Source organism: Mauremys mutica, chromosome 1 (assembly GCF_020497125.1).
Source record: "Mauremys mutica isolate MM-2020 ecotype Southern chromosome 1, ASM2049712v1, whole genome shotgun sequence".
NCBI lineage: Eukaryota > Metazoa > Chordata > Testudines > Geoemydidae > Mauremys > Mauremys mutica.
Genome location: NC_059072.1, coordinates 254,266,316 through 254,294,103, shown reverse-complemented (window position 1 = coordinate 254,294,103; position 27,788 = coordinate 254,266,316). Strand labels below are relative to the sequence as shown.

Genomic DNA, 27,788 nt, shown 5'->3' with positions numbered 1-27,788 from the left:
AATCATCCAATCAGCACGTTGAGTTGGACAATCAACGTCCAAAGATGCATAAACACTATTTGTTGTGATAAGAAGTACAGCACAGTAAAGCACATAACAGGAAGTCTGGTACTGATTAACCCTTGGTCAGTGACAGCCCTGCAGTGTGGGGGGAGAGAGAGAAAATTGTTTTCTACAGATGAGTGTCATGGCTGGCCAGTTGCTCCTCATACTGCTTTCCACTTCCCTAGCAGGTCTCCTGCAAGCTGAAGGAAATGGTAAGAGAATCTTGACTTTTTGCCTGTGAGACTGGTTTGGGGTTTTACGTAAGGAATGAGCTCTTATGTGGCAGGATAGGAGCAGAGTAAGCCAAGGGGAGTCCCCGCTATGCTTGAGTGTCTCAGACATCTTACTTTTTCAGGTATCTAAAAGGGTGTCATAAGGAGGAGGGAGTAAACTTGTTCACCTTGGCCTCTAAGGATAGACCAAGAAGCAATGGGCTTAAACTGCAGCAAGGGAGGTTTAGGTAGGACATTAGGAAAAAGTTCCTAACCGTCAGGGTGGTTAAACACTGGAATAAATTGCCTAGGGAGGTTGTGGAATCTCCATCTCTAGAGATATTTAAGAGTGGGTTAGATAAATGTCTATCAGGGATGGTCTAGACAGTATTTGGTCCTGCCATGAGGGCAGGGGACTGGACTCGATGACGTCTCAAGGTCCCCTCCAGTCCTCGAATCTATGAATCTATGTTGGCGTTTCATACATGCAGTGTGTGTGTGCTCGGTTTCAGCACCATGTACTGTCGCTGTGAACTGATTTCCCTAGAGTTTTAAAGTCATGTCCATACTTTCAGTTTTCCCAGTCAAGGTGTGGGGCAGATAAGGGTGGGGCAGAGGCAGGACCTGGAAATACAGCCCTGTCTGTGGTGAAGAGGAAAAAAGAGAGGAAATATCTTTTCCCACAGAGATGAGGGAGGCAGAAAACAACCCCTCCCATCTTGGAGAAAAACTACCCATCAACCCAGAAGCTAGTGGGGTGGGAGGGTAGCCTCCTACCACCCAGCAGCCTTGAGGAAGGGGGATGGAAACATAAAAGGGAAGGGGAAAATTCCCTCAAGTCCAGGAGAGGGGGAGATGTATCGGGGAATGGAGAAAGGAAACCAACAAGAAATGAAGAATGCAGCTCCAGTCAGTAGAAAGAGAAGTCTCTACCCCCACCCCTCCACCTCCCCTACTTCTTCAAAGCCTGTGAAAAGCAGTCTGAAGAGAGGCAGATACACTTGTGAGAGAACACTACGGGGAAAAGAGAGACAAAAACCAAAATGGAGTTGGGGTGGGGAGGAAAAGGAATAAAGATCTGTATAAGATGGGGGAGTGGAAGAAGAGACAGACATTTTAGGGTTTAGCGTTTACTGTTATTGATATTTTAATTTTAAAAGGGCTAGTGTCAAACTGCTTATGCCCCCAAAGCTACAGTACCATCTTGTGCGGAATGTACATCCTCTGCACTTCCTGGGAACGAGATGCCAGATAGGTGGATAGTTTCCTGAATCAAATGAGGCCAGAGGGAGCTAGTGTGGGACTCCAGAAGCCGGGGCTTCAATTCCCTGCTCTGTCACAGGCTCCCTGTGTGACCTTGTGTAAGTCATTCTATGCCATAGTTCCCCATCTGTAAAATAGCACTGCCCTCCCGCACAGGGCTCTTGTGAGGATAAATACATTAAAGACTTGAAGTGTTCAGATCCTATAGAAAGGGGGCCATCCTGGGGACCTTAAATAGACCAGAAGGTTTGCTTTTCCTTTATCCATTCTTTAAGTCCTCAGTGCTATTGTGTTTGGCTTGTTTGCGACTGCAGTACTGCTTAAAACAAACTGCCACCCAGTAGTTCCTAAGTACAAAATCATCCTCCAAGGATTCTGCCCTGGAACGATTTCTTTGCCAGCCTGTTTAGATTCCCAAAAAACCCTCTTTGCGTGTTTCCCAACTGTTCTGCTTGACCAGGCAAACATCCTACCGCTTGCTATGTTCTGAGGCAGGAATATTTAGGGAAGCAAGAGACCAGCCTCACAGACAGAACACTCCATTCCTAGCTGTAATAATCGGCGCGGCAGCATTTAGAGATTAAAACCACACTATTACATTGCTGCCTCCTGTCACTTCCTCAGAACTACAGAGCAGGAAAACGAATTTAAGGATAAGCAAGATAATGAGTGAACTGTGAGCTGTAAATCATTTAGCCAGACACTCGCAGCTACATTTACAAAGAGTTAGACGAGACCTCATCCTGGCTGTAGGTCTATTGAAATCAATGGGAATCCATGCAGCAGTAAGGTACTACCCAATGTGAGTAACACTGGCAGAATCTGGCCCCCTGAAAACAAAACACCAACTGTCTCAAATCTAATTAATAGAATCTTAGGCCTGGAAGGGCCTTAGATAATTCATCTAGTCCAGCCCCCTGCACCCATGGCAGGTCTAAGTACTATCTAAATCATCCCTAACAGGTGTTTGTCTAACCTGCTCTTAAAAATCTCCAATGACAGAGAGTCTACAACCTCCCTGGACAATTTATTCCAGTGATTAACCACCCTGGAAGTTTTTCCTAATGTCCAACCTAAATGGCCATTGCTGCAATGTGAGCCCATTGCTTCTTGTCCTATCCTGAGACGTTAAGGAGAACAATTTTTCTTTCTCCTTGTAACAACTTTTTATTTCCCTTAGTGATCATTAAAGTGCATAGTTAATAAAAATCATCAATTAATTAATAGTAATCATGTGCACAACAAAACAGACCAGGAACTGCATGATCTGTGCCAAGGGAGGCCGCATGGTCCACTGGATAGGACATGAGGCTGTAAGACTTGGGTTCTAGCCCCAACTCTGCCACTGACCTGCGGTATGAAAAAAACACTTTGAGTTCAGTATGTTTAGCAAAACCCACCAGCATGTCAGCATTTACAGCACAGTAACTGATGACGATTAGAATACTCAATATTTATCCCTGTATGGTGGGATTTTTGACTCTGGTATTAATATAATGATTTATGTGTATGTATCGCTGCCCTCTGCTGGAAGTAACAGCACTGTTCACGCATGCAAGTGGTTGAGATGGCCCTGCTAGAACTGCTTCTCCAATTTAATTCAATAGCAGCTGCCCTTTTAACCTATGGGGCAGCAGTTCTCAAATTTTTACCATCATGCCCTACTCTTATTAAAAGAAATGAGCTCAGGCCCCCACCTGCACTAGACACAATATTCATGTGTAGACAGTGTTAGCTAAATACCAGAATGCAATTATAATCACCTTACCCTGACATGTTTAAATTAGATGGGGATATTATTGAGGGCAACCTGGGTTGTTATTGGGTTTGAAAGGAGAGTCTGGGGCAGCACAGGGGAATTTAGGAAGCTGGGGGGTGGGAGCCTGGAGTCTTGTGGATTGTGTTGGCTGGGGGGGGACGGGGAGGAGGGCGGCTCCTGGAACAGTCTCACCCTGACTTACCATTTCGTCCCTCCTGGAGTCCCTGTCCCGTCCACCTTCTGGCCAGCTTCTGCTGCTCACCAGCTTTCAGAACAAAGCAGATGGACATGGTCTTCCTGCCTGTCAGTGCCACATCAGCCCCCAGCGGCCAGGAGGACTTGCTGTGTAAGGAAACCTGGCTGGGGCCGTGAAGCCCTGGTGGGTGTGGGAGAAACTTTATTTGGTGCTAGAGCAGGGTATCAAAAAGCAAAGCGTAAGCAGCAATTTGCATTTTCTTATTTACAAGATTAAGTGAAGTAAGACAGAATTCCAGGGTCCATCCACACCCTGTCAAGGGGAAACTGTTTGAACAGGCTTTTTGGAGGGATACCGGGATGTACCTTGCCGGCACAAGAAGTTGATAAATATGGGCCAGAATCTTTTATTCTGCTTGGGTTAATGGTGCCTAAAAATAGATTAGGGTTTGTTATGTGGGGGGGGGGTTGTTTTTTGTTTTTGGGTTTTTTTGACTGAACTTATTGAATCCTTTCTAACGGAGTTCTTTGGCATCCGTTTTAAATTGTCGCTTCCTTTCCATTTAGTGTTTTTACAGGAAGAAAATGCAAACAAGTTTTTGGGAAGAACAAAGCGTGCTAATTCCTTTTTGGAGGAGCTGAAGCAAGGGAATATTGAAAGAGAATGTTATGAGGAACGCTGCTCAAAAGAAGAAGCCAGAGAAGCCTTCGAAGACACAGAGAAAACAGTAAGGCCAAATCAACATGAAACAACTAGGCCTTCATCATCCAAAGTGAAAGGCCCCTATGATCAGTAGTTACTTTTGAGCATTAAACCCACAGAGTGATTTCAAGCTCTTTCTGTTTTAAATATTAGAAGTAGGCAGACTGGCAAAGTTTGGTTTTAGAACACCAGAGGAGCAGAGCGAAACGTACAACATCTGAGAAGGCATCCAGTCCTAGTTCAGGTCTTGCCAGATCAGATCATGTTAAAGCCGCCTGTTCACTTTTACCTGGTTCTGATCTGTTTAGTTTAGACCTACTTAGAGCATCTCTAACACTGTTAGTATAAAATACTTAAAGGACGGATTCTCAACCCCTCCTGAGCTCAGTGTGTGTTCAGTGGAGCCCCTTTCTGCATTAAGAAGTACAGGCCAGGCAGAACAGATGTTTTCACATGAGATTTGAAATGAGATGGAGAGAGTACAAGAAGGCTGATTGAGATGACAACCACTGCCGAGGAGAAAGTTCTCGTAAGATATTAACCAAACTTATCTCAAGGTGCCTGGTACGTCTCAGATATTTAAGGGCTGGATTCGTTATTCCACATGGAACTTGTGTCTGCGGTGTAAGCTAAAGCTGCTGATGTGCAGCTCTAACTTAGATTGAGGCTTGTCAGCTGAGGATCAGGGCCCTTGTAGCAGGCTGGACTGGATGATCTGATGTCTTTTCACGAGCTCAAATTGAGGTAGTCGGTGCTAATGGCAGTTCTTGTCAGCCTGGCTTACTGACTATCCTGGATGATGACCTCCTTTCAGTGTCCTTATGTGATATTCTGATTCTCCTGCTGGCTTTCTGCCTGTGCAAAAACAAAGCATCCCCTTAGGTCCTGGAGAGGGAGAGTGGGTGGGAAAGAGGCAGGTCTGCCAGCTTTGAAGAGGTATGTTCTGGCTGCAGAAGCATCCTTCAGCATTGATAGCAGTAATAGTATGAAGGAGGGCCTTGAAGAATATACTTCTTTGGGCAGCAGGAAGGTTACCAACCAGGCTGGCCTTGAAGAGTCCATGTCCATGTCCCCTTCTCACCAGAGAGGAAGCTTATCCCAGCGCTAGTTTTAGAGCCTATGTTCCGAGTCCCAGCCTTGCCGTGACTCTTGGTAGCAGGAAGAAGGCTGAGTCAGCCAGAGAAGAAATAGGAGGCCAGAAGTGGGGAAACCAGGAGTGAGAAAGGCAAAGGAGCAGGAAAGAGATGTGGGAGTTAAGGGGAGGGTTGGAGAGATGGGGATCAGAGAGACTTCAGTGGATTGGGGTGACTAGAGAAGGGAACACAAAATGTTTGGAAGGCAAAGAGTGAAATTTGGTGGGGAGATGTATTTCAAAAGGTGGGTGAGGAATTGGGGGAGGAGCACAAAGAAACTAGAGGGAGGGAAGAGGCAAGATGGAATGGAAAGTGAGATAAAAATCAAGACAGCAGAACCACACGGCCTGAAGGTTAGTAACTTGGATGTAACATTTATATTCCCACATTTTATACTGTATCCCTGGGAAAAAATAGGGAGTCTGCTCTAAGCTATAGGGCATGGGGGGATTTTAAGGGAAGATTGTGGTTTGGGGTATGGATTGTAAATAGAGTGTAGGGGATAATCTTCAAGCTGACTGTGACCTAAACGTAGGTGGTTGTCACTTTTTTCCTTATAGTTTGAGCATTAGGGCCTTATTCTTCCACCGCAGGATTCAATTAACTTCCATGAAGTCAAACAAGTTCATTTCTTATAACTATTCTTCTCCTAAGGCAACAAGGTCTGTTAAAGCATTGTTAGGGTTGCACAAAATATTAGGAAGTGGACTAATTAAGAAATGTTAGCTCAGCTGTGGTGAACATCTACAAGAAGCAATATATGATGATAAGCTATATATCTAACCAGGAAAACTGAAAGAAAAGAGGCCACAAGAGAGAAAGAGGGGGAAAAAAGCACTTTGCCTTCTTTCAGTGTTAACTTCATATAGGATCATAGCTGATTGAGATACAAAACATCACCAGGGTCCTATTCTCCCACCATAGATTGCAGAGTTGCCAATTCTCCCTATAGATGGTCAGTTTTTTTTCTTAAAACCCCCTCTGGGATCAGGTTATTAGCTAAGTAGCTCAACTTTCACTGATACGAAAATGGCTAGACTTCATGGTTTTGTTTAAAGACGCAATTAAAGTAGAACATTGCACTGCAAGGGCCTGTATTTACATCCAACTTAAGAAGTTCCACTTTAACTGTATCTTTAAACAAAACTATCTTTAGTATATTTGTATGAAAGCTTCTGTGTTAGAGTTTGATTCACTAATCTCTGCCTATCCGTTGTTTTTCCCCATTAGGACGAGTTCTGGAATAAATATATAGGTAAGGAGTACTTTAAATTGTACTTTGTTCTTAAACCTCAGAGAAAATATATTATAACATAATGGACACTGAGGCCTTGTCTACACTACAGGGAAAAGTCAATCTAAGCTACACAATTTGAGTTACGTGAATAGCGTAACTCAAGTCAATGTAGCTTAGATCTACTTACTGCGAGGTCCACACTATGCAACGTCGAGGGGAGATGCTCTCCCATTGACTCCCCCAACTCTTCTCAATCAGGTGGAGTACAGGAGTTGACGGGCAAGTGATCTGCGGTCGATTTAGTGGGTCTTCACTAGACCCACTAAATCGACTGCCGACGCATCAATCACCGCAGCATCGATCCTTCGGTAAGTGTAGACAAGCCCTGAGAGAAATACAGATATAAAAAAAAAATTGTTGGCTGATAAGTAAACAACACTGCTGTATGACCCCTAGAAGCTTCAGTTTGCAATGGTATTTGCATGGTGACCATTACTGACTTAGTAATGTATTAAACCGGGACTGTGGAGTCCAGTACCCAGGGATTTCACAGCAAATTGGCCCTTTTGCTTAGGTCTGGACTTTCAAGTTCCCCAGATTCAGACCTAAAGGACACATCTCACACGCACACCACTCCCAAGCCCTCGGACACCACTACTTTCCTGATTTTAAAAGGAGCCCATTGGCTTCCTCCATCTGCTGCCACCTGCACCCTATCACTCCTCTCCTTTGTTCACTGAGTCAAACCTTCCCCTAACCAATTCCGAGGGTCTTTTTTCCTGAGGTCAAAGAAGCACCTGGCCTTCCTCATCACTCCTAACCAGTATTAGACCAGCCTGGCCAGGTTTTTTTAATGGATTTGCCAGTTGCCAGAAAAATAATTTAATCTGCCAGGTTTCTTTTACGTGGGTCTAAAGATTTACATTATTATCACAATACACTGGGATATCTAATGTTAAAGGTTTCTGTGTCCAGCTAAAGATGCTGCAGTGTTCTCACTTGCACAGTTTAAGCAATAACAGATCAAAACTGTTGAAAATATGGCAGCAGTCTGGCCACCAACACAGAAGCGCACTGCGCATGTATGAGAGAGAGGGTTTGAGTCATGTGAGAGCATGGAGACGTGTAATGTGATCAGTCTTATCTATGTGTGTGCTCTCTAGATATTGTAAGTGACTGTAGAAGGGGGGGATTGTGGAGTTGCCTTGTGGTTGGGGTTGAGGTGGACTTCCATGGAGGGGGGTTGCCTTTCTTTTGCATTTCAAAGGTGGTAACCCTAGCCCCAACACACACACGATAGCAGGTATGTCTTCAAGCAGAGTTAGCCCAATCTAGCCTAGCCCAGCCCAGCCCGGGTAGAGCATCCCCGGTGCAAAGCACCAACTGTGCCAGACCCGTGTGCTGGGATGGGTTTCTGGTGGGATATTCCATGGTTCTTAACGTGCATTAAATGAGCTGCTCTATGAATTCATTCACAGGGTGAGCATGCTCTTTCTCTCTGCCCCTCGCATGGAGCTGCTGTCTGGCAGTGACATGAGAACAGTACTGTATGCAAATAACTTTCAAGCGGAGCTATTCATTAATACAGACAGTTCTGAAAGGGAAAGCAAACAGCATGTGGCAGCAGGCACTTTTAACAAGAATGTCATTATGGAATTCACTCTGCAAACTACAATGTGATTCGTAGTGCACCAGGCTGACTTCTCTGTTCCTCTGGTTCTTTCCTGTCTGCTAGACATAAAAGTGTCATTTGGGGTACATTTCCCCAAACGATGGGTCTTACTGTTATCACATCTTTACCAGAAAGCCAGTGTCAGCTTCTGGCCAACTGGCAGTGCAGGAGGAGGATTTCTTGAACTGCATCTCAGTTCAAACACAGTGGAAATGCAGCAGAAATAGAGCAGACTAATGTAGGGTTAATACGCTGAGCCAGTGTAGGTGATTTACAGTGCAGAAAGAGGGTGGGAGGTAGAAGAGAAAGTACAGCCCAGGTAGAATTGTGGATAAGCTTGGAGGTCCAACAGCACCTGGGTTTGATTAGCCTGCATTCTCACTGCAAAGTAGGTGGGTTGCCAACCCAGGCTGAAGCAAAACCCAAGCTCAAGCCTATATATTCAGTCATGCCTGCTAGCGCAGGCCTAAAACACCTTCAGGACCAAGTTAGAGGTTTTTCTGTGTAGACAGAACGGGGGTTGGGGCAACACTCAAGCTATAGCCCAGTTAACTCTTCAGTGAAAATGTACCCTAAGAATGGGAAACAAGTTAGCTGTGGTTATGACCCTGTGGCAGATAAGCCGGAGAGTCAGCTGGTTTCCTGGTTATCCTGTAAGGAGGCAGCCCAAAGAGAGGAAGACAGGGAATAATGGTGGCAGCCCAAGTTCAAAGAGGCACAGAGGGGAGGTAATTTAGTACCTGACCTTAGCTAAAGCACTGTAGCTATACCACACTACTCCCATGTTCTTGGTTGTCCTCGCCTCCCTGCTGCAGAGGTGTCCACTGTCATAATGTTTGGTGTTTTTCTTAAAAACCCAGCTCCTGGAGTCATGTGATTAGGCAAGAATCTCAGTTATCATTTAAAAAAAAACATTGTGGCTGTGGAGAAGAGTTTGAAAATGTGACTCCTAAAGGCTCAATGGCTGGAAGGCAAATAATAGGAACACCAAATTTATTATTTTTTTTAAATCTCATGAATTTTAAGCCAATCACATGATTTTGTAGTGGCCTGACTCACGATTTTGATTGCTTGGGGACTGCAATACCACTGCAAGGTAAATACAAGGAAAAATACCAGCAGAATAGAGGACACTCCTGAGACATCTCTCCTGTTATCTGAAGATTTTGGGTGTCCCCTAAGATCTTTCAGGTTATCTGGCCTTCACAACCCTCAGCACAAATGTTGCACGCTCTGACAATGCCGTAATACTGAAGCCTTCTCTATAGTAGGCTGAGTTATGCTCCGCTATATGTGAGTAGAGCTGGTCAGGAGTTTCTAGCAGCCTTTTGTCAGAAAATACCAGTTCTTGGAACCCAAAATGTTTTGCGGAAACTTATTGGGTTTGATGAACTTTCAGTGAACCACATGTTTGAACCACAGCTCACCTGGTGGACTGCTGGGGAGCCCAGGGCTTTCAGGCTCCTTGCCATGGAGTGCAAGCCTCGGAGCACCTGCTGCAACCTGGATCAGCTCTGCATCAGGAAGCCTGGAAGCTCTAAGAGGCTTGGCTTGAGCCAGGGTTCTCAGAGACTCCAGGCTTTCTGCTGGGGAGTCTGTAAACCCTAGAAGTCCAGGCTCCTCCAGACAGGGGATCTCAATCTAGGTTCCTGAGTCTAAGTAGGGATTGTGGAAGGCCTGGGAGCCCCATTTCACTTTGGGGTTCTCCAGGCTTCCGGACTCCATGCTGCAGAACTAAAAGCCTGAAAATCCTGGGACATGTTTCAGGAGCTGCAGTTCTGGGGCAGCCCTGGCATGTGGTTTATCCCTGGGCTGGGGGCCCCAGGGCTTCCACACTTCTAGGCCAACTGACTGCCTGGACTGCCCAACTCCTACAACCCAGTGATCCAGCTGTCCTGACAGCTGGGCTGCCCAGGAAGCCAGCTGGCCTGAGACCCTGGGCGCCCAGCCTGGGGCAATCTGTGTGGTGGGGTTGCATGGGAATTCTGTCAGTTTCACAATAGCTGTTCAGTGCTGGGCATCTGTGACACTGGCAATAATCATGTAAATTTCAGTCAGCAGCAGCCAGGGTCCACAGGGAGCATATTTCATTTTGATACACCGTGTGGTGGTGTTTCCAAAATGAACATTTTAAGGAATTTCCATTTTGTGGGAAGTTTTGAACATTTTGGTTTTGTTCAGAACATGATCCATTACATACTAATGTCAAAGCAGCACAAAATGTATGTGTATGATGATAAGTCTAGTGCATGATATTAAACTGTATGTATACATGTCATTGTTTACTGTTGGTCTAGGACCCTTTTGGAAATGCAGTATTAAATCTCACAGGGTTATCTTGAGATAACATTTTAAATACAAATAACAAAAAGGACAGTAACAAAATTCACCATCCAAGAAAACTTCAAATCTAAATGAAAATGTTTATACTGTATCTTAAAAGCTGCTGTGGCCTCTTTTTGCAGACGGGGACCAGTGCAAACCCAATCCTTGTCAATATGGTGGAACATGTAAAGATGGAATTGGCACATACACTTGTACATGCTTGGATGGATATCAGGGCAAAAACTGTGAATCTGGTAGGTCTCTGTTTTTACTGTAGGATGGTGATGAAATATTCAAAGAGCCAGTGAGTAGACAATATTTCTCATTTCCTTAGAGTGAAGGAATAAATGACAAATATAGGGTTGGAAAGTTTTGACATGTCTGAAACCAACAATACTTGGCTTAGGAGGCCAGTGCAATAAGGCATTAAACTACCATGTCTCCGCAAATAGATAAGGTTAATAAATGCTCAAAAACTTCTGTTAATGTTACAAAGCAGGTGCCCAGTCCTACAACCCTTATTGATGTGGGTAATACTTACCTCACAATCAGCCTGAACTCAGTAAGAATGCTCAGATGAGTAAGGGTTGCAGGACCTAACTAATATAAATGCACCTTATTTGAGCTCCCAGATATAATTCTTCTGGTATTACACCACTTATTGTCTAGAAAGAGGAGGAAGAGGCAAATCAGGGGAGAATGATTTACAGTAGATAATGCAGTGACTTTCTACCCTCCCGGGCACCCCATTCTCCTTGGGGTTCCCTCTCTTCATCTAAATCCTTGAATACCCACTTCTACTGGGACAGCTACAAGAAACTAATGATATCTCTGTACATACAAAGCTTCAGCAGCGCAGCTGTACCCATACAGCTGAACTGCTGCAGCATATCTGGCAAAGACGCTCTTCCGTTGGCATAAAAAATAAGTGGTATAAGCTATGTCAGCAGGAGAATTTCTCCCACCAACATAGCGCTGTGCACACAAATGCTTATGTCAGGGTAACTTCTGTCACTCAATGGGGTGGAATACTCACACCCCTGAGTGACATAAGTTTTGCCAACATAGGCTGTAGTGTAGAAAAAGTCATCCACTTATTTATTTATCTTGTGAGCGAATGGGTAATGTTTATCAAATGCTGGGAGAGAAGGGTGAAGGCATTGGAACTGAGGCCGGGAATTGGGTTGGGGAGAACAATGAGGGATATGAATTATACAAGGAGGGAGGAACGGAGGAATAACGTGCCTACCAGCACCCTGATCTCTTTGCTTGTATGTTATACTCCTTTCCCCCACCACTTGTTTGCCTTTTCCTTTTTAAACTATCCATTCTTTGGGGCAGAGACTATGTCTTCATCTGTGGTTTGAAAGTGCCTAGCACATTTTGGGCACTATCGCAACATGAGGAATAATGCATCTGCCAAAGGCAGGCTTGAAACATTGCAAACAAAAAGACAAAGGCTCTGGTCCAAGTTTACAAGCATTATCAGCTGCATGCGCCTTTATAAAGTCACCATTTCTTTGTCATTTTCACACAAATGTGTCTTTGATGTAGTTATACCAAAATACTGCAAGCTGAACAATGGCGAATGTGACCACTTCTGCAGACCCATAAGAAACGGTGTTGAATGCTTCTGTGCCACTGGATATGTTCTGGGAACAGATGAAAAATCTTGTACTCCGACAGGTATGAAGCAATGCACTGATAAGGATGGATTCTCCCATTGCTTTGATGGTGACAGAAAACTAGACTTGCAATCGTTTCTCATTTAAACAGTTTTCCTCAAGTACAGCTTGCTCTATTTAAAAAAAAAAAGTGTACACAAAATACTACATTTATAAACTGTTTTTGTCATACTAATATAGATTAACCTTATATATTAATATACGGACATTATTTATAAAACAACCAAGCTCTGCTTACATACAATGATGGTATTCGGTTCCTCATGTATTATTAATCTTTATATTAAAAAAGAATGTATTTAATAAGTATAAATGATTGCACTTGTTATGACATCCTTTATAAGTAAAAAACAAAAAAATCCTATGTTTAAAGAGTCATATGAATCATAAATATAGCACTTTGCCCAGATACTCATTTTTTGTAAGAGTGGATGCATAATCATATCAATTTAAATAATTGAAAACATTTCATTTTAAAGATTTTGAAGGCATACTTTCAGTGAAATTGTTTGCTCAACATTGTCTCTATAAAAATCAAGTACTGTGCATCAAACTTAGCACTGTGGACAAGCCTTAGGACAACAGAAATGCAGTTGGTTTTGGTCCAATCTAGTCTTAGGCTCTGTGGTGTCTGCCAAGCCCCTGCTGGTGTCTTGAAAAATTTCATGGAATCTGCTATTGTAAAGATAACTGGGTAAATGATTCAGCTGTAAAAGGACATTGTTACACTATTATTATTATTTTTGTCATTTCTAGAGTATGTTTTCTCTTCTCTCTATTATTTATACAAACATTTGAAACACTGAATGTGACATCTATTTACTTATAAATCATTTTCCTCCCTCCTAGGCACGTTTGTTTACTTTAGGGCTTCTTATAAATGATGGGGTTCTAGAAGTTTAAAAAACGTGCACTGAAATTGTTTGTTCAGGATAAAAAACAAACATCAGTAAATGTACTTGGACATTGCAAATGAATAGAAGCACAAGAAATGTCACATAATGAGCTTTCTAACCATGAAACTCTCCACTCAACTTAGCTGTCCTGAAGGGACTCTAGTGTACGTTTATATGTCTAAAGTTACCATATTGTTAGGACATCAAATATTAACTCTTTGTCGTTGTCCTTACAGAGCCTTTCCCATGTGGGAAAGTTTACGTGAAAAGAAAAAAGAGGTCAGTGGGTTCATTTGGTAACAGTAGCAGTGTTACCAGTGAACAAGATGGCAAACTCAATGAACTGTATAACAACAATGGGACAAGCCACAAGAACATCACCCGTATCACAGACAGCCCAGACCTTCATCTTCAGAATGAAACAAAAGCTCCCGATAGAAAAGAGACTGATCCTAAAACTAATGTGTCTCCAAATCCTCATACGAGGATAGTAGGTGGTGATGACTGCTTGCCTGGTGAATGTCCGTGGCAGGTAAATATGTATGTTTTATATCTTACATATAAAAAGATGATGTAGCCGTGTTGGTCCCAGGATATTAGAAAGATAAGGTGGGTGAGGTAAAATCTTTTATTACATCAATTTCTGTTGGTGAAAGACAAGCTTTCAAACTTACACAGAGCTCTTCCTCAGATCTGAGAAACATACTCCGAGTGTCACAGCTAAACACAAGGTGGAACAAATTGTTTAGCATAAGTAGTTAACACATATTGCGAGGGACCATTCAAAGTGAGATGGCCTGTTAACAGCTCTCCAGCCAGAGGGGGGAAAGGAACAAAAAATGCTGGGCTGAAGGTGGTGGCGCGGGGAGAGATCAGGGGTTAGTGGGTTACAGATTGTTATAGCGAGCCATAAATCTAGTGTCTCTGTTCAGTCCATGATTTTTAGTCTCTAGGAAAGTTATGAATTTAAGTCCTCAGGCTCATCTTTTGAAGGTGTTGTCTAAGTTTCCATTGAGCATGAGGACTGATAAGTCAGATATAGAGTGAGCCCTTTGTGGAAAGCATTCACCCACAGCTGATGTGGTATTTTTCCCCATAATTATTTTTTTGTGTGTTCATTCAAGAGAGTAGTGATAGTCTTATTTCACCCACATAGTTGCTATTGGGGCATTTAGTGCACTGGATGAGGGACACCGCATGTTGTGATAGGCATGTGTAGGACCCGTGGATCTTGAAAGGTGTGTTGTGGGAGATATTGATCATTGTAGCAGTGGGGATGCATCTGCAGGTTTGCATCTGTTGTTCTGGCAGGGTCTGGTGCCAGTTTGAGTTGGTGTGTCCTGGTCTGTAGGGAGCTTGCTTCTGATGATGGCTGGAGAAGTTGGGGGGTTGTTTGAAGCATAGAAGGGGTGTATATATACTGTTGCTGGGCAGATACAAATACAGGCAATCCTCGACTTTATGACCTTTGAGTTACGATGGAACAGTACTTACGACGTTTGTAAATTGACATCCTGTTCCGACTGTACAATGTCGGTTCTGACTTTATGATGCTCAATCCCAGAGTGTTCCTATAGGATTTGAGTTATGACATTTTCAACTTACAATGTGATTCTCAGGAACCAATTTGTCATAAGTCCAAGGACTGCCTATATGTACTGTAGTTGTATGTATGTACAAGCAACAAAGAATCCTGTGGCACCTTATAGACTAACAGACGTTTTGCAGCATGAGCTTTCGTGGGTGAATACCCACTTCTTCAGATGCAAGTGGTGGAAATTTCCAGGGGCAGGTTTATATATGCAAGCAAGAAGCAAGCTAGAGATAACGAGGTTAGATCAATCAGGGAGGATGGGGCCCTGTTCTAGCAGTTGAGGTGTGAAAACCAAGGGAGGAGAAACTGGTTCTGTAATTGGCAAGCCATTCACAGTCTTTGTTTAATCCTGAGCTGATGGTGTCAAATTTGCAGATGAACTGGAGCTCAGCAGTTTCTCTTTGAAGTCTGGTCCTGAAGTTTTTTTGCTGCAGGATGGCCACCTTAAGATCTGCTATTGTGTGGCCAGGGAGGTTGAAGTGTTCTCCTACAGGTTTTTGTATATTGCCATTCCTAATATCTGATTTGTGTCCATTTATCCTTTTCCTTAGAGACTGTCCAGTTTGGCCGATGTACATAGCAGAGGGGCACTGCTGGCATATGATGGCATATATTACATTGGTGGACGTGCAGGTGAATGAACCAGTGATGGTGTGGCTGATCTGGTTAGGTCCTGTGATGGTGTTGCTGGTGTAGATATGTGGGCAGAGTTGGCATCGAGGTTTGTTGCATGGGTTGGTTCCTGAGCTAGAGTTACTATGGTGCGGTGTGCAGTTACTGGTGAGAATATGCTTCAGGTTGGCAGGTTGTCTGTGGGCGAGGACTGGCCTGCCACCCAAGGCCTGTGAAAGTGTGGGATCATTCTCCAGGATGGGTTGTAGATCCCTGATGATGCGCTGGAGGGGTTTGAGCTGGGGACTGTATGTGATGGCCAGTGGAGTCCTGTTGGTTTCTTTCTTGGGTTTGTCTTGCAGTAGGAGGCTTCTGGGTACACGTCTGGCTCTGTTGATCTGTCTCCTTATTTCCTCGTGCGGGTACTGTAGTTTTGAGAATGCTTGGTGGAGATTTTGTAGGTGTTGGTCTCTGTCTGTGGGGTTAGAGCAGATGCGGTTGTACCTCAGTGCTTGGCTGTAGACAATGGATCTTGTGGTGTGCCCGGGATGGAAGCTGGAGGCATGAAGGTAGGCATAGCGGTCGGTAGGTTTTCGGTATAGGGTGGTGTTAATGTGACCATCAATTATTTGCACCGTAGTGTCTAGGAAGTGGACCTCCCGTGTAGATTGGTCCAGGCTGAGGTTGATGGTGGGGTGGAAGCTGTTGAAATCGTGGTGGAATTTTTCCAGAGTCTCCTTCCCATGGGTCCAGATGATGAAGATGTCATCAATGTAGCGTAGGTAGAGAAGGGGCGTGTGTGGACGGGAGCTGAGGAAGCGTTGTTCCAGGTCAGCCATAAAAATATTGGCATATTGTGGGGCCATGCGGGTGCCCATAGCGGTGCCACTGATCTGGAGATATATATTGTCATCAAATTTGAAATAGTTGTGTCTGAGGATAAAGGCACAGAGCTCAGCAACCAGTTGTGCTGTGGCATCATCAGGGATACTGTTCCTGACAGCTTGTATTCCATCAGCGTGTGGGATGTTGGTGTAGAGAGCCTCTACATCCATGGTGGCCAGGATGGTGTTTTCTGGAAGTTCACCAATGCATTGTAGTTTCCTCAGGAAATCAGTGGTGTCACGGAGATAGCTGGGCGTGCTGGTGGCATAGGGTCTGAGTAGAGAGTCCACATATCCAGACAGTCCTTCAGTGAGAGTTCCAATGCCCGAGATGATGGGGCGTCCAGGATTTCCAGGTTTGTGGATTTTGGGCAGTAGATAGAATAGCCCTGGTCGGGGCTCTAAGGGTATGTTGACTTGTTCCGGTGTTAGTGTAGGGAGTGTCTTGAGTAGATGGTTCAGTTCCTTAGTGTATTCCTCAGTGGGATCTGAGGGAAGTGGCCTGTAGAATTTGGTGTTGGAGAGTTGTCTGGCGGCCTCCTTTTGGTAGTCAGACCTGTTCATGATGACAACAGCACCTCCTTTATCAGCCTCTTTGATTATAATGTCAGGATGGTTTCTGAGGCTGTGGATGGCATTGCGTTCTGCACGACTTAGGTTATGAGGCAAGCGATGTTGTTTTTCCACAATTTCTGCCTGTGCACGTCGGCGGAAGCATTCAATGTATAGGTCCAGACTGTCATTTCGACCCTCAGGAGGAGTCCATGTGGAGTTCTTCTTTTTGTGCTGTTGGTGGGAGGGTAACTGTGTATCAGTGCGCTGTTCAGTGTTGTCCTGAAAGTATTCCTTGAGTCGGAGACGGCGAAAGTAGGCTTCCAGATCGCCGCAGAACTGTATCATGTTGTACCATCACAGGACCTAACCAGATCAGCCACACCATCACTGGTTCATTCACCTGCACGTCCACCAATGTAATATATGCCATCATATGCCAGCAGTGCCCCTCTGCTATGTACATCGGCCAAACTGGACAGTCTCTAAGGAAAAGGATAAATGGACACAAATCAGATATTAGGAATGGCAATATACAAAAACCTGTAGGAGAACACTTCAACCTCCCTGGCCACACAATAGCAGATCTTAAGGTGGCCATCCTGCAGCAAAAAAACTTCAGGACCAGACTTCAAAGAGAAACTGCTGAGCTCCAGTTCATCTGCAAATTTGACACCATCAGCTCAGGATTAAACAAAGACTGTGAATGGCTTGCCAATTACAGAACCAGTTTCTCCTCCCTTGGTTTTCACACCTCAACTGCTAGAACAGGGCCCCATCCTCCCTGATTGATCTAACCTCGTTATCTCTAGCTTGCTTCTTGCTTGCATATATAAACCTGCCCCTGGAAATTTCCACCACTTGCATCTGAAGAAGTGGGTATTCACCCACGAAAGCTCATGCTGCAAAACGTCTGTTAGTCTATAAGGTGCCACAGGATTCTTTGTTGCTTTTACAGATCCAGACTAACACGGCTACCCCTCTGATACTATGTATGTACAGTACGTAAAAAGCTATTACCTATGAAGGAAAGGTTCCTTTAATTTTAATCAGTTATTTATTAATTCTTATGTTTTTGTATCCTCTGGAGTCACCCATTTTCTCTCCTTGCAGGCTCTTCTAATAAATGAAAACAAGGAAGGGTTTTGTGGAGGGACAATTTTGAGCCAGTTTTATATACTTACTGCAGCTCACTGCATAAACCAATCTAAAATCATTAAAGTTGTTGTCGGTAAGTGACTGTTATTATTTTATTCCTTTAGTATAAGAACAGATATTAATGACAAACCATACGTACTCTAATCTCTATATGCAAGATGCCTTCTGTCTCTTTCCCCATAGCTTTTCATTTGGTCTTGTCAGCTATCATGATTGCCTCAATTTTTCCCTGGACTGGTATGGAAATGAGTGATTCACTTTGTAGCTGGCATCAGTGGAAATTCTTTTTCCTGTTGGTGAACTATGGGAACATGATAAAGAACAATAGTTTTAGCATTCTTACCCCTTCTTTTTCTCCCCAAGATACTAAGAATATTGCCTCTTCCAAAATCTCACTCTCTTTACCAGCCAGAAACTCTGAAATCTCAGGCTTTAGCTACATTGGGACATTCGGGAAAGTTAAGATGAATTAACTGAAAGAGGTTTAAGCTAAAGGAAACGTAAGCCATGGCTACACTAGAGAGCTTACAAAGGCACAGCTGGACTGATGCAGCTGTGCCGCTGTACAGTCTCTCATATAGCCGCTCTAAGCCGACAGGAGAGTTCTGAAACTGCATTGGTGAGACTGACAGGTGATCTCCTCGTGGTGATGGAAAGAGGTCAAATTACTATGATGATAGAATAGTATCTGCCATTTTTGGCACCATGAACCATTGGGCACTGCTGCTCTGACTGTGAATCCTGGCAGAAATAATGCAATCACACTGGAGATGCACTCGACAGAGTACCACTTTAGGAGCTATCCTTGTGTATTTCAAAAAACCAGCACAGCAGTATCTAATCTCCAGTTCACACACAAAATCACCTCCAAGACCTTGGAACACTCTCCAAAAGAAAGCAAGAAAGAGCACTCACCTCACCATATTTAGATCACACTCTAAAACCTTGTATTGATTCTTCAATATGAAAGTCTTCAAAGAAACAAAGAAAAAGAAGCAGCCCATTCCAAAACAGTAGCTACAAATTAAACCAAAGCCAGACTGGAGGAATTGTCTGTCCCATCTGAACAGACCCATTTTTCCTGCAAGCCATATATAGTACATAGGTGACAACGATAAGCCAGTGCTCTGCTCCAACCCAGCTCTTTCAGAGATTACATCATCCCAATGAACTTCTGCAGCAGCTGCAGTCAGTGGAGGTGTGCTGACTCAAAGCTCCCTGGTGTTGGAGGATATGTCTACATAGCCACTGAGAAGTGTGACTCCCAGCTCAGGTAGACATATATGCACTAGCTCTGCTCAACCTAAGGCGACCAGACATCCCAATATTAGGGGCTTTGTCTTATATAGGCAACTATCACTCACCCCCCACCCCCTCCAAAAAAAAAAGTGTCCTGATTTTTTACACTTGCTGTCTGGTCACCCTAAAGCTAGCACAGTAAAAATAGCAGTGTAGCTGTGGCAGCACGAGCAGTGGCTTGAGTACATACCCAAGGAGTTAGGAAGGATTGTACTCAGACAGCTAATTCATGCTGCCGCAGCCACGATACAACTTCTAATACACTAGTTCAAACAAAGCTAGTATGTCTATCTCTGTCCAAGCTGGGAATCACACCTCCCTCCCAGCTGCTGTGTAGACATGCTCTGAGAGTGATAGGGGCTAGGCAGTCTCCATAGAGACCTCAGTATGAAATTCACCCCCGACAGAGATAAACCAGGGTCTAGGTCCCATCATCTTCAGGTTGTGATGCAGGACACACAATGCTCTTTTTGAAAGCTTGCTCCAGCCTCTAAGTATTGGTTACCCTCTGGTGACTGACTCCTGTTTGGTCGACCATACCCTCCCCCCATTACCTGAGAGATGGGCCCTGCACAGTTAGTAGATTTGGAGGAAGCTGGGGAGAAGAGGATTATTCCAAAATTTGAGAAATGTTGATTTCTGTTAAATAAACTATAAAAAGAGCCCCCAAATACTATGGCAAAAGGTTCTTTAGAAATACACACAAAAACGTGAAAAGTACAAAGGTGGTCAGTTCGGAATTAGGTTATTTGCATTGTTATCCATCTTTCTTTGTTTTTATGGGGGCTTTTCTCAGTTTGAGTCTTTATATATAATAAAGACCCTGTGAACAAAATTAAACAACGGATATCTTTATTTATCTAGAAATGATTAAAATCATATTTCAGGTTCCCATGGCATTACATAAATATCAACTCTCCATCCGCTTCTGCCCCAAAGTCAGAATCCTAATGCCAATCTACAAAGACATCAACAGAGTAGGAGCTGATTATCTTGGAGAATTTTTGCAGCCAGTTAAGACAGTCATATTTCCCAGGAATGCTGCAGCTGGGGAAGCCCAGACCAGACTTACAGACAGTGGGCCAGAGGATCTTGGCAGAAAGACCAAAAGCTGTAGAACCCCTTTCTAGAGGACTTCATATGGAGTCCAGGTCTGACAGACATACCTTCTTAGATGAAGAAGAACTGGCTTGACTGTGGATGAACCCCTCTCTCTTGGGAGTTGTCTACGTACAAAGGTACACCAAAAGGTGTGATTTTAAACCAGTTTGGCTAAACTAATACAACTTTGCGTGTGGACAGTATTACATTTGTTTAGACTTAACTTGAACTTGTTTAGTTTGCCTCCTATATAAATTAGGTTTAAACCTGAGCGTACATACAGTAAGATGCACCGCTTTAGCTAAATCAGTTTAATTTCTCACCTTTACTTCTACTGGTGTAACTTTGTGCATAGACCAGACCTCGGAGAGTTAATGAAATAGCATCAAGGCGGTGGTAATATCTATATTTGACAACATTTAGCTATTGGTCTGAAATATGTTGCAAATTTGGAAAGGCCTAAAAATGACCAGTTCAGTAGTTGCTTTAATTTTTCAAAAAGAAAACATGGCAAGCTTTAGGCACCCAAAAATACAGTTTGTAGTTCTACAACAAAAGCAAATCCTACCCTTTGTACAACAGCAAGCCAGAAAATTTACAAATATTATCAAACCCAAAGTCCCAACCCACCCAGTTCCCAAAGAAACCCCAGGCAACAACACTGAAATATGTGGGACACTGTTCTTTTTTGCTGTTAGCGAGAATGTTAAAGAATTTTGAAGCACAAAGAAGCTGTGTTTCCAAATTATTGTGTGTGTTACCAAATAAAGGGCCAAATTCCATTCACACTTGTGAGCATGCCTATCCTATATGGCCCAAGTGGTAGGCAATGGAGAACAAAACATTCCTACATGAAATCACCATTTTAACAGTAAGGTCCTAACTCGATACTTGTTTAGCACTTTCTGTAGTCATCTATACCTGTGCAAAGTGCAAGGAAAATGCTTCCAAATCAGGATGGTAGGATTGTCCATCTGATTTGCACAGTAGAGAAGACTACACAAGGTGCAAAGCCAGGGAGTGTTGGTCCCTTAGTTTTTCTAGGAACTGTTTATATTTGTTGTATTGTGTCTCATGATAATTATATTTTTAATGATTTTACACAGGGGAAGTGGACAGAGATAAGGAAGAAAACACTGAAATGATGTACTCTGTGGAAAAAGTGTTTGTACATGGTAAATTTGTTTCGGCAACTTATGATTATGACATAGCCCTTATAAAATTAAGGGAACCTATAAAGTTTTCTAGATATGTTATCCCGGCATGCCTTCCTGATGTGGAATTTGCTAACGAAATTCTGATGAATCAAAAATCTGGAACTGTTAGTGGTTTTGGACGTCTTTATGAACAAGGACGGGTATCCAACAAACTCAAAGTGCTTGAAGTCCCCTATATTGATAGAAATTCATGCAAGCAAACCACTAACTTTGCGATCACAGAAAACATGTTCTGTGCTGGCTATGACAATATAACAAAAGATGCATGTCAGGGAGACAGTGGGGGTCCACATGTAACTAAGTACAAGGACACCTATTTTGTTACTGGTATAGTCAGCTGGGGAGAAGGATGTGCAAGGAAAGGCAAATATGGAGTGTATACAAAAGTGTCAAAGTTCCAAGGCTGGCTAAAAAGGACATTTAGACAAAACTCTTAATTTTATGAAATTAATTTAGCATTATGTTTCGTACACTCAGCAGATTCATAAATAAAGAGTTCAGTCTCTTTTAGCACTTCTGCTGAAATTCTTTCCTGACAGCTTACTATTTCCTTTGGGAGTTACAGTACTCTTTCTTCATGAGTTAACACATGGTTTTCAGCATGCGTACTTGCACTTAAAATAATGCTCTGTTTGATCTAAGGATTTTCATGAAACAAGATGTTTTTTTAGATTCCACTTTGGGTTCCTGATTTACAGTTTTCCAAATTGGTCTGTAGGAAACTTAGGATTGTTGTGGGGTTGTTGTTTTTTTTTGATGAACACTCTCCAGTACTTGAGTTGGAGAGACAAGACAAATGTACAAATAGCATTTATATCGAAATAGGCATGGGATATTACTGAAATTAAACAGAGCATCTACAAAGCCTTATGGCCTCAGGACAAACTGTCTAATCTTCCAAATGACTCTTACACACATACATACACACACATTAAAAAGCTAAAGAAGGCCGAGAGGTTCCTCACTGCTAAAACTGTGCAGCAAATAAATCCTTTGACATTTGATACTAAATAACTGGGTATTTCATAGAAACAAAATGTCTGGTTGGTTTTAGAAAATTAATTTAGAAAAAAACTTGATTCTTATCAAGAAATCATATATTCATCATATATCTGTTTGTTTTTCTTTTTAAAATACTTTATCACTCTCGTTTCTTTTGTGGACAATAATTAATGAATTTAGTATTAATGTGGATGTTTTAGATACTTCTATAGAAATGCAATATTGTTGTACATCTGCATTTACCAACAAAATAAAGTGTTATCTATATTTATTTAGTAAATAAGTGTTTGCAAATATATATGAACAAAATCTCTTTGAAGACTAGAAAAAGCCTGTGTCCTCCCAAACAGCTGAGTCTGACACACTGCATCTGCTTTATGCCAAGTTGGAGAATAAATATGGGCCTTTTCCCTCAGCTTAAAAATAAGTCATTACATAACAAGATGATGAGCTCCTTATAAAGAAGTGAAACTCTGTTATGGCCTTTGATTTATTTGTTTGTTTAATTTGTAAAATCCATAGTTATGGGAGTTCAATACTTTTTTCATTTCCTCTCTTCAAAATATCGAATTTTCTAGTATTTTGTTCAGCAAACATTTTGAGCTGTAAGTTGCTCCATTTGAGATAAAACCTGCAGCAGAGGCCTTCATGGAGTTCCCATCAAATTGTTCCACCTGAGGTAGGATTTGACCCACACACATAATGATTCATGGGAGCATTAGGGTCTCTGCACCAGCTCCTTCCCTCCTATTGGCCTGCCCTCTGCTTCCTGGCAGTATGGCTCTAAAGGATGCTCCCTAGTTGGCTGCCCTGAGGATCTCACTTAAAAGGACCTACATAGGGGCCTTCGTGGGAAAGGTAATACTCTAGGTAAAGCCCTAAACTGTATAAACTTATTGCTGTAACTTCAGTGGGAGTGGTGTGCAGGAATGCTGTTCCCACCCAGCCATGTCCCCACTCAATGTGGAGTGCTGGTCATACAGTCCCCACCACAGACGCTGACTCCATGGATGCTCCGGGGCTCAAGTACCCACTGAAAAAAATAAGGGGTGCTCAGCACCTGCAGGGCTGAATTAATCTTTTGTGGCCCTCGACGCCTGGACCAAGGCCCCGCCCACTGCTCTGCCCCGAGGTCCTGCTTCTCAGCCTTCTCACCACCACCACCCCCCTGCCCGAGGCCTTGCCCACCACTTCACCAGGAGGCCCTGCCCCGGTCTGCCTCCCCCCCAACACACAATGCCCTGCCCGATGCTCACGTGTGAGGGGAGGGGGCGGAGAAGAGCACCCACCAGCAAAAACGAAAGTCAGTGCCTGTGGTCCCCACCACTTCCGCATAGATTCCAACCCTTCAGAGAGCCCTCTCTGCTGGGTCCAGAGAAGGTGGTGGAGTGGGAACAGTTCTGCAGAGTGCTGATCCCTAGTCTCCAGGAAGGAAGGGTGAGACTCAGTAGCATCTAGCTCTGAGTCATGGAGCTCATTGGCAAATGAATTCAAACCTAGTCCATGTTAAGAGGGTTTTATTTTCTATATAGAAATGGATTGCTTCATAGCGATGGCGTTCAAATTAGACTTTTGAACGATTTGCCCAGCTGCAATACCAACAATAACCAAACTGAATGTGGACCATGGAAACTGGGATGATCATTAGAAATTAATTCTAATACGCACAACACCTTGTCCTCTCTCCCATCTGCAGACTTTGTTAAAAAGTCTGGACCAAAACCTCTTTTTCCCTGTTAGGCCCATGCTGAGTTTGTGCAGAGCTAGATTCAAAAAATAAAAACCCTCCTTCTGAAGCCATGAGACTCTTTGTGGCGGGGTCAGTGAGAAAATAAAATGAGCACAGTTCTTTGTAGAAGACATGGTCATAGAAGGGTCTCAAGCTATCAGAAAATGGGAGATTATGTGAGAGTTGCAGGTGAGAGGGGGATGGGAGAGAGTTCAGATAACTAGGGGAAAGATAATAAAATGGATCCATTGTAGTGACAGTCACGGGGATGCAAAGAGAGAATATTAATCAAAAAGAAATCATCTAACAATCTGCTTGCTGGGCCTGTTAGGTGCTACAATAATACAGATAATAATAATAGAATTACTGGTGGAGGCGAGGAACTTCTAAAATCATTTTCTAAAGACTTATATATGGAGTTTGAACAGGTGTGAACAAGAGAGGGGCAGTTTTGTCACAGAGGAGAGCCCTCTTGCAGAAAAGATGGCACTGGCAATATTGTATTGGTTGGCTCTTATGCCCTCATCTTACTGACATAATAAGTTGTGAGCAGGCAGAATGCCATTTCAACAGATGAGCATGCAAGCAGAGAACCAAAAGAACATGTATGTGCATGAAATTAATGTGCTTGGAACAGCAATGTCAGCCTTCTATGGATGTGTGTAAGTGAATGTAGCTCTTGTGTTCAGAGCTAGATTATCTTTAAAAATCCAAACATAGTTCTGAGGGTCAGCTTTCATCCTGCTCAACGGAGTCAAAATAGTTTCTTGTCTCAAGCATTTACCCCACCCTGCAGCAGCTACACACTGCAGCTGTCCAGCCCCACCACTGCAAAAGTACTAAATTACTTGTACAAGTCCACCTCCCAACCATCTTCATTCATATAATATCCTGCAAAACCTACAATGAGCTCTAGTGCCACAAGAATAAAACAGAAATGAGGAAAGTGCTACAGTAAAAACACGTTTACCTAAGTTAATGTTTTGTACAATCTCATTTAGCAAAGTTTAAGCAGTTCAAGACCAAAGCCAATCAATACAGCACACACTAGCTATGTAAATTGGCAGATTTTAAAATACTGACAATGATCAAGGTGAACAAATGAACTAACATTAAGCAAACACTGGATGGACTTAAAGCTCAATCCTTAGATGGATTTAGAACCCACAGAAAGCTAAGAAAACTACTCCTCTGACTTTAATGGGTACAGGATTTTTTTTTAACATTTTTAAAACATAGACACCAGAACTGGATGCAGTATTTCAGTATCTGTCTCACCAATACCATATACAGAGGTATAATCACTATCTTACTTACTATTCTACTGTTTATACATCCAAGAATCACACTAATCTTTTTTCCACTACCACCCCTATATCCTTTTCAGTGACTGCTTTTCAGGATATGATTCCCCCCATTCTGTCAGTAGGGCCTGAATTCTTTGGTCCTAGATGTATAATTTTGCATTTGGCTGTTTGAATGGGCCCAGTTTACCAAGACATCCAGGTCACTCTGTTTGACTGCCCTGTCTTCATCATTTTTAGCACTCTGACAATCTTTGCGTCAGCAATCAATGTACATTTACGTCCAGATCATTGATGAAAAGATTGAATAGCATCAGGCCTAGTACTAATCCCTGCAGAATCCCACTGGAAACACCCGCATTCAGTGATGATTCCACACTGACAACTTTTTTTTAAAGATCTGTCAGCGAGTCAGTTTTTACTCCACTTAAAATGCCCTCAATTGATACTGTGTAGTGCTAATTTTTAACAAAATGTTGTGTGGTACTAAGTCAAACACCTTACGACAGCCTAGATATATTACATCTACGCAGTTACCTTTATCTCATTATTTTTAAAATGTGAGGCGTTTTAATTTTTAATGGCAAATCCTACACTAGGGCATAGTCAAAGGTGGATCCTGGGCCAAATCTGGACTTCCAGATGCTTTTGAATGGATTCTGAAATCTTTTTATTTACTACTTATTATCATTACTGTGATTTTTTTATTATTTTCTCTGGAGTCCGGACCTTGACTATACCTTGACCAATGTGGACCTCGACAAAAAGTAATTGATGACCCTGTCCTACACCTACCCCACCCTGCCACTTTTATGGCCACAGTGTGGTTTCACTGTATAGGAGGGGGCAAGATTTGGGGAACTTGTGCACAGCATTTGCAATGAGCCAGAGAGCCCAGCTTTCGTGGAAAACCAAGTTTTGGATGGGTTGAGCTGCGAGATGAACTGGCTTTGGGGTAAGTAAATCTACTGCTCTAGAGCTCTGCTGACCGTTTCCCCCTGCAAAGCACAGCTGCTGGAGTGGCAGGGTCTATTACATTCACAAGGCTTCACTGCTGCTCAGTTTTCTGTGGTGGATTCCTTCCATCCAAGCCTGGTGCCAAGGCTTGTTGATCAGTTCTTGGTGCCCAGGGGAGGGGAAACTGTTCCAGGTGTATGGACTAGCATGGGAAAATACACTGTCAAGAGTGCAAGGATCCAAAGAGAATGGAAAGGTGAGAGAAGTGGACAGAGCAAAGGGGACAAGATGGGGAATAGGTGGATCGAGAGCTGAGATGTAAACAAGACAGAACTCTGAAGAACCTTGAGGCTGATGGCAATCAGTTTAAACTCCATTGTAAACTATTGCTTCATGTTGCAAACATTGTTGACGGAACTTCAAAACTTTATGATAAATATTTTTAGAACGTTTAAGTGGCTTTGGTAAAATAATAATCAGACCATCAAAATAAAACCCCACTGGTATCCAATATTTGGGTTTTAGATGGGGGCAATCTTTTGAGGGTCTGATCACCAGCAGACTTTTAAATGCAGACTTTTAACATTTTATTAAAGGTAAAGACCTAACAGCTGACTACTTCCAGCACCACTAGCAGTCTACCCCAAATTCACTAAATGGCCAGCATCAACTGCTTCTCATGAAAAACCTGGGATAGGTTATTTGAGAGTGTCTCTACATAATTTGTTCCAAAGTTCAGGCCGGGAACACAGAGGAGACCTTTTCCAGGGCATTGCATAACCATAGATCGAACAGACTTAGCCAGCGAGCAGAATTTTTTGGGCTTGAAGCAATGACCTTTGCTTATGCACACAGGCAGATGTGCACCTGTGTTGAAATTTACCACTGTGCACAAGGCCTGCACAAGACCTTATGCACCACTTAAGCCTCATGTTAACAGTTTCAAAGGTACATAATTCCTTGTGTAGGCATGATGTAATCAGGTCAATATTGCCCATAAGGCCCAATGCACTGAAGTTGTTTGGAAGTTGAAGTTGCTCAGCAACTCAGACCAGACCCAGCAAAAAGGATTAGATACAAATGTTCTTAAGTAAGGATAAGCTTATTCAGTGGAATTACAGATCTATGTGCTTTTCCAAACTTTTCTGAAAGTTTTTCAGACCTACCCAACACATTTGAGTTTTGTGAATCCTTTTGTCCCCGTAAAGGAACTTCATGTTGTTGTCAACAGCGAATCAATTAAAAAAAACATTT

At 43.0% G+C, this 27,788-nt stretch overlaps 1 protein-coding gene across 1 annotated transcript; it reads left to right on the top strand.

The window, feature by feature from the left end:
* The first annotated feature begins 107 nt into the window (after positions 1-107).
* F10 (coagulation factor X) lies at positions 108-22,824 on the top strand. Its single transcript, XM_045007459.1, has 8 exons — positions 108-257; positions 4,042-4,202; positions 6,541-6,565; positions 10,685-10,798; positions 12,099-12,230; positions 13,362-13,657; positions 17,881-17,998; positions 21,432-22,824. Exons 1-8 carry the CDS (start codon positions 179-181, stop codon positions 21,977-21,979), a joined length of 1,473 nt encoding a protein of 490 aa, XP_044863394.1. The 5' UTR covers positions 108-178; the 3' UTR covers positions 21,980-22,824.
* Positions 22,825-27,788: the final 4,964 nt, after the last annotated feature.